Here is an 11,080-nt window from a genome sequence, read left to right as displayed (position 1 = left end):
AATACCAATCCAGATCCCAACGACATTCTTCAAAGAGATCGAAAAAGCAATTACAAACTTTATATGGAAAGGAAAGAGACCCAGGATAAGCAAAGCACTGCTTAAGAAGAAGGTTGGAGGCCTGTCACTCCCCGACTTTAAAATATACTATATGGCTACAGTGGCCAAAACAGCTTGGTACTGGTACAATGAAACAGTGACCAACCTAGGCCCACTTACTTCCAGACTTGTTAAGAAAACCATTAATGTCTCCATGGGAGGCCCCATAGGGTTTCCAAGACTGTAATCTTTGGGAACCAGACTACTACATCTTTCTCCCAGAGTGGCTGCTGGTCAAACTGCTGACCTTTCAGTTAACAACTGAGCTCTTAATAAGCACTGTGTCACCCAGGTTCCTTCCTTGTGAGATAAGATGTCTTTTCTTTTTTCCAGTGTAGGGCTGCGAACCACAAGGTCAGCAGTTTGAAACTACCAGTAGCTCCGCAGGAGAAAGATGAGGCTTTCTGCTCCTGTAAAGATTTACAACCTTGGCAACTTGTTCAGGGTCACTATGGGTCAGAACTGACTCGACAGCACTTAACAACAACAACAACTGGTAGGGTTGGTTCTATCTGATGTTGGTTTTCAACAAACATGAAAACCCTCCATTGATGGAGAGTTTGCTATGCATTACTTCTCACCAACAACTTTCTGGAAGGAGGCGTGCTCCCAGCTGTACAAAGGAGGAAACTGGGGTAACAAGAGGAAGTCATCTACCTGGGCCACACTGTGGGGAGGGGCAGAGATGTAGCCCACAGCCTGGTCCAGCAGACAAAAGTCTGAGCAGTTCACACCATCACCCATGAATCCAGACAGATGTTGGGGTAACAGAGCCTCCAAGTTCAGGGAGGAGAGATCTTAGTCAAGAAAATGGAGGAGCAACAGGGCTTCTGAGTGGGGTTCTGGGAAAGTGAGTGGGGGCCCTGAGCTCTACAGACCTGGGGCAGAGTAGACTCATACATCCGGCCAGGGCAGCAAGCACAGAGCATGAGTGGCCGACCACAGAGGGGGTGGCAGCCTTGTTTTCTTGTGGCTTCTTTGTTTTCCAGTCCTGGGGCCATTGGCTGCCCCTCAGAGGCCCACAGCATTCAACTGCTACTCAGTCATTAGGGAAAACACATGAATTCCCGGGATTCGCCAAGGCCCAAGTGTCAAGTGAGAATACGGTTAGCAATAGGAATGCCAGCCTGGCCCCAGTGACCCAGTGCCATCCCTGCCCGCCCAGCCCTGGGTGGTCATGGACTCTTCACTGCTTCCCCATCAGGATTCTGAATAGGAAAAGTAGTAATCACAAAGCCACTGCCCTGGTAGCTCTCTGTGCTGGGTGTTCACAGCCCTATGTCGGATGCCCAGGGGCCATTCAGAGCACCACACCTGGTCACACATGTCCTCCAACCCCTTCAATGTCCTCTGTAAGGATTGAATCGTGTCTCCAAAATCTATGTTGTAAGTCTTGGCTCCTATAATTGGAGGTGAAATCCCAATTGGGATTTCTCCTACGGTTCTTTGCTGCCATATCAGCAAAGGGTGTGTCTTAAGTAAATCACACTTTTTGGTGCTGTGAATTATTCACTGTCTCTTCTAGCCATGCCACTTTTGTTTTTAAATGCCTTCGAGTTGGTTCTGGCTCATAACGACCCTGTATAGGGTTTCCGAGGTGCGGCTGGTGAATTTGAACTGCCGATCTCATGGCCTAGTGCATTATATTGCAGCGCAACTCCACAACTCAGGCCATAGTCTTTATAAACTCCCACCAAACAGCTTTTTCCTGATGGTCTGGGTAAAAACAGATGGAGAAAGACACCGATAAGATTCAGTTGTGATATTTTTAACAGCGCTAACTGTGATTGGTCAAGTGTGCTATTCTCTGGGTATACAATGAGCCATCTCAGAGGCAGGCGGTGCGTATCGTACGACTGTTAAGAAGAAAGAGCCCACAGTGGAGACAGTCCTTTGGTCCCCAAGATCCTTGCGCACTGAATCTCCTCGACCCAGAGACAGAAAACTGTGACACCGGAGGAGGGGCATCAGAACCGAGAGCCAGAGCACGACAGAGAGGCGAGCTTCCCAACCCACAGAGCCAGGGAGGCTGAGCGACAATGGGCAGGAGGCTTGCTTGCAGAGTGGGGTCCTCCAGGCACTTAGTTGGGGGCGCTAGGTTTGCTGACCCATGGAGCTACGGTCAAGGGCCTTCAGCGTGAGGCGTATGATGGAATGGCGTGCCTTGTGCAGCCCTGAAAGAGTTTTACAACACTGTCTGAGCAGAGCAAAAGCCAGGCCAGAGGCCTGTGGGCCCTGCTGAGGAGAGGCGGTCCTGACTGGAACAACTGTGCCCTGAGCATTGTGGAGCCTGAACCGCAGCCAGCTCATTCCCTGATCAAGCTCATCACTGTGAGTGTGATGTCTGGGTGCCGGGTGGCCACTGCACTGAATCATCGAACCCAGCTGAGCAAAGGGACGGATGGTTGGTACCGTTTACCACAGATATAAAAGGAGTACAAGAGGCCTGAGCCTGAGGTCTCAGAAATGCCAGCTCACTTGCTTCTAGTCTCATCTGCAAAAGGTCCCAAGTTCACATGCCCAAAGCCTGTTTACTTTGCCCCTTCCCTGGTGCTCTGTGTGGACAACCCTTCCTGGGCTTTGGTGGCCACATCAAGTTAGGGCAGGGACACTGTCTCCGAGTGGGCAGGATCTTCCAACCCAAGTCCCAGGAATGGATGGAGGCTGCGGCTAAGGCCCACCAGAGACGACACCTGAGCAGCAGTGGTTGAATTGTTCAGGAGGAAAGGATAAGGCTCCTAGTCTAGACAGCATCTTGCAGCTCATGAGTGGAGAGGGGTTCCCAGGTGAACTACAGAATACAGAGCCAATACAGAGCCCCAGGAGCCTCAGTTTCCTAAATGCACCATGGTACAATAGTGATAGTATCCACACCTCACCGTGCCACCTGGTGAACAATTAAACTCTTCATCTGCATGAGCTCACCTAACCCCTCACAACAAGCCCGGAGGGGCAGTCGATTGTTAGCACTATTTCCCACATGAGGGCCTTGGGTGATTCACCCTGGGTCACAGGGTTGTAACCAGCAAGGTTGGGATTTGAACCTGCAAAAGATAGGTGGTGTCAGGGATAGGCAACTTGGACATTGGCTACCCAAAATGGGGGAGGGGGGTGCTACAAAGGCAAGAAGTGACTGGCTTACAAGCTTTCAAGAGGGAACCTAGATCCAGAGGGCCTGGAGGAAGGTAGAATCTCCACTGAGTAGTATCCAATCTGTCTAGGTGGGGTTGATGAAACGAAATGCAGATGGGTCTCTTGTGATATAATAGTGAATAATTGTTATCAGGACTGATTGTGAGGGTTGGAAATGAAAAGGTAGACATTTTAAAGCAAGGAGGGGAGTGATTAACTTTTCAGTTTAGGAGCAGAGGTCCCTGGGACCATCAATGGAGAAGAGCAGAGAGCGGGACCCTACCCAGAGAAGCAGTGATGCCTGAGATGGAGGCAGAGATGATGACGTGGAGCGATGGAGCAGCTGGGGACTTTAGATCCAGAGAGGGAGAGAGGTTGTGTACTGATGACTGGGAAAGGGGGGCAGGCAGGCTTGTGGGGTATACACTTTGGTTGGTTGATGATGCATGGAGAGGATCGTACCTGTGGCAATGAAACAATATATGATAGATTGAATGTAAAACTAATGTTCTCCCATGTAAACTGTCACATAATTCACAATAAAACAATTATATATATAAAAAAAAGATAGGCGGTGTTGCCTCAATAAGTGCCAAGTCTGATCCACTGTGGAGCGGGAGCAGGAGGCAAAGGGTAAAAAGAACCTGACCTTGACATTGGGAGGAACTGGCCTCCTGTTGTTGTGTGTCATCGAGTCTGTTCTGACTCATAGTGAACCTGTAGAGGGATTCCAAGAAGTGGCTGGTAGATTTGAACCAGTGCCTACCATCAAACACCACTATTATTCAAGAGTCAAAAACATACTTGCAACACCTCCCCACCCCCAAAGTGAAGCAGGTGGGACAGAAAAGCAGGATTGTGGCATTGCTTGGGGCTGAGGAGTCCAGTAAAACAACAGTCACTGTGAAGAATGGGACGCAACCCACCTTCACACCAGTCCTTCTTGTTTTAACCTCAGTCCTAATATAAGCACTGGACTGTGAACCACAAGGTTGGTGGTTCAAACCCACCAGCTGTTCTACAGAAATCCAGTACAGGACCACTATGAGTTGGAATCAACTGGATGGCACTTAACAACAACACATTCCACAAGAGGCTTTTAAGGAAAAGGAAGAGAATCACCCCATCACCAAATATGTGCTCAACTCTTCTATGCTCCATTCTCTATCAGCAGATTCAGAAGAGGCATCAGCAAAGCCAAGGCGCTGATAAGTCCTGCAGACAAGAGTCCTGCTTATCTTATCCAACCTCACACTTCTCACATTTCATTGTCCTGAAACCTGACCTTTTATCTGAAAATCCTATTGATGCACATGGAAGACAGTCTGAAGAATGCTGACATAGAGTAGGGGTCTGAAAGCGTTTTCTAGAAAGGGACAGAACAAATATTTTAAGTTCCGAAGCTCAACTGGTTTCTGTCACAGCCACTTAAATCGCTGCTGCTGTATCGCATGTGATGACATGTGAATACAGGTGTGTGTCTGTGTTCTAATAAAACTTTATTTATAACATTGAAGCATGAATTTCATATAACACGAAATACTATTCTTTTGATTTTTTTCACCACCTTTAAAAAAAAATGTAAAATACATTCTTATCTCACAGGCCATATAAAAACAGGTTTCCGTCCCCCACTGAATAGTTTTCATCTTGTCTAGACAGGTCTGGTGAAAGGAGATGGGGATAAGATTCTATGATTCAATAGTGAGTAATTGTTATCATGACTAATTGAGACCGTCACAACTGTAAAGGTAGAAGTTCTGTAACATAAACGGGGGAGTAGTTAATCTTACAGCCCAGGAACAGAGGGCCCTAGGACCATCAAGTGAGTGAGAAGAGCACAAGTGTAATGTGGGACCCTATGCAGAGAAGCAGCAACACCAGAGATGGAGGCAGAGATGAGGACATGGAGAGAGGGAGCAGCTGAGGACTCTAGACTCATGGGAAGAGAAAGGCTGTGTGCTGGTGGCCAGGAGGAAGTCTTGCAGAATGTGCCCTTTGGTTGTTTAAATGATTATATATTCCTGAATGTTTTTGTGTACATCAAAAACAAAGAAACAAAAAACAGCCAGAGGAATAAAAGCAAATACTGTTAAATGAGAATGAATGGAGGAGACTGTAATCATTGCAATGAAACAAAATAAAATAGGGAAGCGCAAAACCGATGTTCTCCCATGTAAACTGTCACTCAATTCACAATAGAAGCTTTAAAAACAAAAAAACAGGTAGCAGATTGGATTTGGCAAACCAGTTTTAGTTTGCTAACCTTCAATATTGTTGTTGTGAAGTGCTGTCAAGTCGTTTTGGACGTCTAGTGACCCTGCATAAGGATTAGCTGGTGAGTTTGAATCACTGACCTTGTGGTTAGCAGTCCAGTGCTTATCCTACAGTGCCACACCAGGACTCCAACCTTTAATACAGTGCAAAGAACATCTCTAGCACCTTCTAGGGCCCATTTCAAGATTGAGAGGCATGTATTGAGGAATCAACACTGTGAAGGAGGAAAGGAAGATGATGGAGAAGGGGAGGGAAGAGAAGGAAGGAAGTAAAGGAGACTGGCCATGAAATTAGGAGATGGAGTGTGGTCCCTTCCCACATGGCAAGCTGCCTTAATCAAGCAATTCTGGTTTTCTGATACTAAAGCATAGAAAGTGTTCTGGGTGGTTTGGGTACCCTTCTTGCTAGCCCAGACCTTCCATGGGTCTCTGAAGCAAAGCTGAAGAACACAGTGTACACTGTGTTAATACTTGTGGAAATAAAGAAGCAAGCAAACAGATTCTTTATATAATTGTTTAAATTACATATAGACCCTCGACAAAATAGACTGGTTCAGTGGCAGAGTTATGTTCTGTTGTTGCTATGAATAGGAACCAACTCAATGGCACCTAACAACACTTGTGTCTGTAGTGGAATGCAGTAGCTAAGGAAAGGAAGTGGGAGGGAAGTTATTTACTGTTACACTTGTGGGTAATTGAACCATGGTACAAATTACTTAGTCAAAACGAATGAACATTATTTTCCCCCTTAAAAATAGATGATGGAAGAAGCCTTATACCCAGACACCATCCCTACTTAATCAAAAACACATTTTGGGGAAGGAGAAATTGATGTAGCCAAGGCTCATTTCCAGCCCCTTTCCCCTTCCCCCACTCTCTGTGGGTGTTCTTCCTTCCTGCCCTTCTTATAAGAGATCAATGATGTCATTTCCTGGAATGTGTGCAAGTGGGGTGTGGGGAACTGGGGAGATAAGGCTTACAAGGATTCTCCAAGTATTTGGGATGCAGAAAAGTCACTGGTGTAGCTTTGTAAGATAAGTACTGGTGTGCTAACCATAAGGTTGGTGGTTCAAACCCACCAGCCGCTCCTTAGAAACCCTATACAGGGGTCGCTATGAGTTGGAATTGACCAGATGGCACTTGAAAACAACAGAGTCACATTTAGGGCCTTCTGAAGGAAAACAATGCTGTAGTTTTCAACCAGGAGAATTTGGGTCCCTAAGGGACACTTGGTAATGCCCGGAGATTTGTAGTTGTCACAGCTAAAGATATTACTGGCATCTCATATTAGAGGCCAGGGGTGCTCCCCAACATCCTACAGTACACAGGACAGAGGTTAATGCTGCGGATGAAAACATCAAGGAGTGCTAGGTATGTAGATGTTACCTGAAGCTCTGGCTAAGGGGCAGTTCTGAGGCAGCTGGTCTGAGGTGACTAAGATTTGGCATTTCCAATAAGAGCGCTTCCACCCCTGCTGGTGGTGGAGCCAAGCTCAGAACAAATTGGGCCTTACCCAGTCCTGCTGGGGCCAACCAGGGGTCGTCTTGTGACAGCAGAGGCAAGTTTGGATTTGGGTCAGCAGGCTGGACTTGAGTGCTGGCTGGGGAGGGGCAGCGTGTCCTGAGATCATAGAAACCAGCCTGAGGAGATGCTTCTTCTCAGACCCAGTGGTGGACTGTGACAACGGTGGGGGGGCCTTACCGTCCAGAGTCTCCACTGAGAGCTGTAGACCCAGGTTGTGTCGAGGGTTGACCACCCAGTGGTTGCTGGTGGCTGTGATGTCGAACACCAGCCAGCCCTCCTCTGAGGCCCAGAGGGTCCGGCTGTCCAGCAAGAACAGGTCAGACTCCCTGCGAGAGAGGAGAGACACAGGCTGAGTCAGTGGAGTCATGGTTCAGTGAGGGGGTCTTGTGCAGTGGGAGAGACATGAGGAGGCCCACTGGGTCCCCACACATGAGTTCATCAGATCCAGGCACAAGGAATGGATACTGCTGAGAGCTGAGTTCATCCTGTAAATTTACAGAGGAAACCCCAGCAGGACCAAGTGGAGGAAACCTGGACTGGTATGGGCTCTGTGCTGCTGGAATATGTTCATAAGAGGCATTTAAAATGCATTAATTTTTAAGTATTTTAAGTGCTATACGTTGTTGTTGATAAGTACTGTGGAGTCGGTTCTGACTCATAGTGACCCTGCACAGGGTTTCCAAGGCTGTATATCTTTACGGAAGCAGAACACTTCAACTTTCTCCTGCGGAGCAGCTGGTAGTTTTGAACTGCTGACCTTGAGGCTGGCAGCCCGACTGGTAACCACTACGCTACCAGAGCTCCTTAAGTGCTATCTATATACACGATCTCATTTAGTTCTCACAACCCTAAGATGTAAAGATCATCTCCATCAATCCATAGAAACATCATGACCTGCCCAAAGTCACCTCACCAGGACATGGCACACCCAGGGTTAGAACAAAGGCAACTGAACACCAATGCGGATGCTCTTCATAGCCACACACAGCACCTTTATGAGGTCACTAATGTTCACAATGTTTGTGATATTAAAGGAGTCTTGGTGTGGCACTATAGGAGAAGCACTCGACTGCAAGGTTGGTTTGAACCACTATATTGGAGGTTCAAACTCTTCAGCCACTTCTTGGAAACCCTATACAGGGTCGCTATGAGTGGGAACTGACTTGATGGCACCCAACACAAATAACAACATGATACTAAAGAGGTAATCCTTTAATTCTCTCCTCATTTTGTCTAGCAGTCAAAAGCATAAAGTACAATTGGCCATGAAGGGGAGGGAGGAAGTATGGATAGATGGGTGGATGGATAGATGGATTTTTATCTTACTACGTAGAATTCTGGAGTCCTGGTGTGGCACCACAGGATAAGCACTGGACCTCAAGGTCAGTTTGAACCACAAGGTCAGAAGTTCAAACTCACCAGCCACTCCTTGGAAACCCTACACAGAGTCACGATGAGTCAAAACAGACTCCATAGTCCTTAATAACAACAACATGCAATTTCAGTATGCAGTCTTCATAAAGTCTCCTGTTTACTTTTAATTATAAGAATTCAAAGTTTCAATATTTTAAAAGCTTCCAGAGTAAGTTGGACTCCTGGTGTGGCACTGTAGGATAAGCACTGGACTGCTTATCCCCAAGGTCAGTGGTTCAAACTCACCAGCTGTTCCTTGGAAACCCAATACAGGGTCACTATGAGTTGGAACCTACTTTATGGCACTTAACAACAACAATAATTACAACATGTGAACACCTACACTGTGCCAGGTACTGGGGCATAACGGTGAAAAACACAGACCAGCTCCAGTCTCTAAAATACCTGAAATTATCTGAGTTAAGGTGAATTTTCTTTGCTCACACATGGACTTTGTTCACAGTAACCATTAACTGAGCCTGGCTCACTCAATGCCTGGCTCTGTGTTGAACCACCTGACCAGCGCCATCTCATGGAAACGGAACATATGACATGGATGGTATAACTTAGGGCGCAGAGTCTGAGTCGCTTGCCTGGAATTACACCATGACGACATAGTTATTATAGTGGGCTGTCTGCAAGCTTGAACTTACCACCACACACAGTCTTTGGGACGATACCTTTTCCTCTGGCACATCAATCCCACTAAATCTGCTAGAGCCGAGCAGCAGATTGCCCTTTCTATATGGTACACACTTCTGTGGGTTCCAGTTCCCAGCTCGCCTACCAAACCTACCCTGAACCAACCACCCCAGGACCTTCACTCTTTGGCCTCCTAACTCACAATGCTTGTGAATCTATGCACAGCTCAGAGAAAACAGGAAACACGTCTGCAAAAGAAGTCAGTGCAGGGAACCTAGATCCAGAGGGCATGGAGGAAGGTAGAATCTCCACTGAGTAGTATCCAATCTGTCTAGGTGGGGCTGATGAAAGGAAATGTGGATAGGTCTCTTGTGATACAATAGTGAATAATTGCTATTATCAGGACTGATTGTGAGGGCTGGAAATGTAAAGGTAGACGTTTTGTAACAAGGAGGGGAGTGATTAACTTTGCAGTCTAGGAGCAGAGGTCCCTGGGACCATCAAGGGAAAAGAGTGGAGAGTGGGACCCTACCCAGAGAAGCAGTGATGCCAGAGATGGAGGCAGAGACGATGACGTGGAAAGATGGAGCACCTGGGGATTTTAGATCCAGAGAGGGAGAGGGGCAGTGTGCTGACGACTGGGGTGCAGGCTTGTAGTGTATACCTTTTGGTTTGTTGAAGATGCATGGAAGGGATTGTAACCATAGCAATGAAAGGATATACGAGAGGATGAATGTAAAATAATGTTCTCCCATGTAAACTATCACATAATTAACAATAAAACATTCAAAAAAAAAAAAAAAAAAAGGAGCAGCCAGGCAGGGACGGAGAGCCAGGTTCAGGAACAAAAATCCATGCAGGTGTGATTGTGATAATACAGATTTGTCTCATCAAGCATAGGCCTTGAAGGAGGGAACCTGAGCTGTCTTTCCATCTTTGCATCTCTCCCTCAAGAGCATCTAATTGGCCTAGTCAAGTCAAAGTCACATGCCCACAAGTCCTTGACCATGTGAGGGCGGAACATGTCACTTGGATGGGTAGAAGCACTGTCGAAGTGGTCTAGTGCTGCTGTAACAGAAATGAAGGTGGATGACTTTGACAAACAGAAATTTGTTGTCTCACAATTTAGGAAGCTAGGAGTTCGGATTCAGAGTGACCACTATGTGCGCTATGGGACAAGGTCCCTATCTCTGCTTACTAGTTCTTTGGAGATCTCTCTGTGTCTTGGCATCTATCTTACCCCCATCTCTCCTCACTGGTTTGCTTGTTTAATCACAAAAGAAATTGACTCAAGACACACCTTACACTAAGCTAATCCTGTTTCGTTAGCAGAACAAAGGAAACATATTCCTAGGTGGTACATTTCAGGGGGGGCACAATCAAATCCACTCTTTGGCCATCCAACACTCCACCCTTTGGCTATCCAAAATCTACATCCTTGCCACATGCAAAACACCCCATGACATCATTCCAAAGTCAACTCCTGAGTCCAAAACCTCATCTTCTGACTCATCTAAATTAAACATGGGTGAGACTTTAGGTGTATTCCATCCTGGGGCAAAATTCCTCTTCATCTGTGAACTTGTGAAATCTGGAATACAAGCTATCTGTTTCCAAAGTACAATGGTGGAAGAGGCACAGAATAGACACTTCAGTTGCAAATGGGAAAGATTGGGGGCAAAGAAGGGATTGTTGTTGTTAAGTGCCATTGAGTCAGTTCCTACCTATAGCGACCCTGTATAGGGTTTCTGAGGAACAGCTGGTGAGCTTGAACAGCCAACCTTTGCAGTTCAAACAGCTCTGCAGTCTGACGCGTTAACCCACAGCGCCACACCAGGACTCCAAAGAAGGAATAAAAGGCACCAAACAAGTTCAAAACCCAACACAACAATGACAATAGCTCCGAAGAACTCAAACCCAAGTCATTACCGTTGGATCACTTCTGACTCATTGTTGGTGTTGTTAGGTGCCACAGAGTCAGTACTGACTCATAG

At 46.6% G+C, this 11,080-nt stretch overlaps 1 protein-coding gene across 1 annotated transcript in view; it reads right to left on the bottom strand.

The window, feature by feature from the left end:
* Nucleotides 1–11,080, bottom strand: part of BMP7 (bone morphogenetic protein 7) — a 116,484-nt gene that overhangs the window by 32,902 nt on the left and 72,502 nt on the right. The window contains exon 3 of the mRNA XM_006839157.1: nucleotides 7,209–7,357. Coding sequence (XP_006839220.1) covers nucleotides 7,209–7,357 — 149 coding nt within the window. The remainder of the gene's footprint in view (nucleotides 1–7,208; nucleotides 7,358–11,080) is intronic.

Source organism: Chrysochloris asiatica, unplaced genomic scaffold, assembly GCF_000296735.1.
Source record: "Chrysochloris asiatica unplaced genomic scaffold, ChrAsi1.0 scaffold00023, whole genome shotgun sequence".
Taxonomy (NCBI): domain Eukaryota; kingdom Metazoa; phylum Chordata; class Mammalia; order Afrosoricida; family Chrysochloridae; genus Chrysochloris; species Chrysochloris asiatica.
Note: the sequence above shows the minus strand (reverse complement) of the source record. Positions and strands in the feature narration are given on the sequence as shown.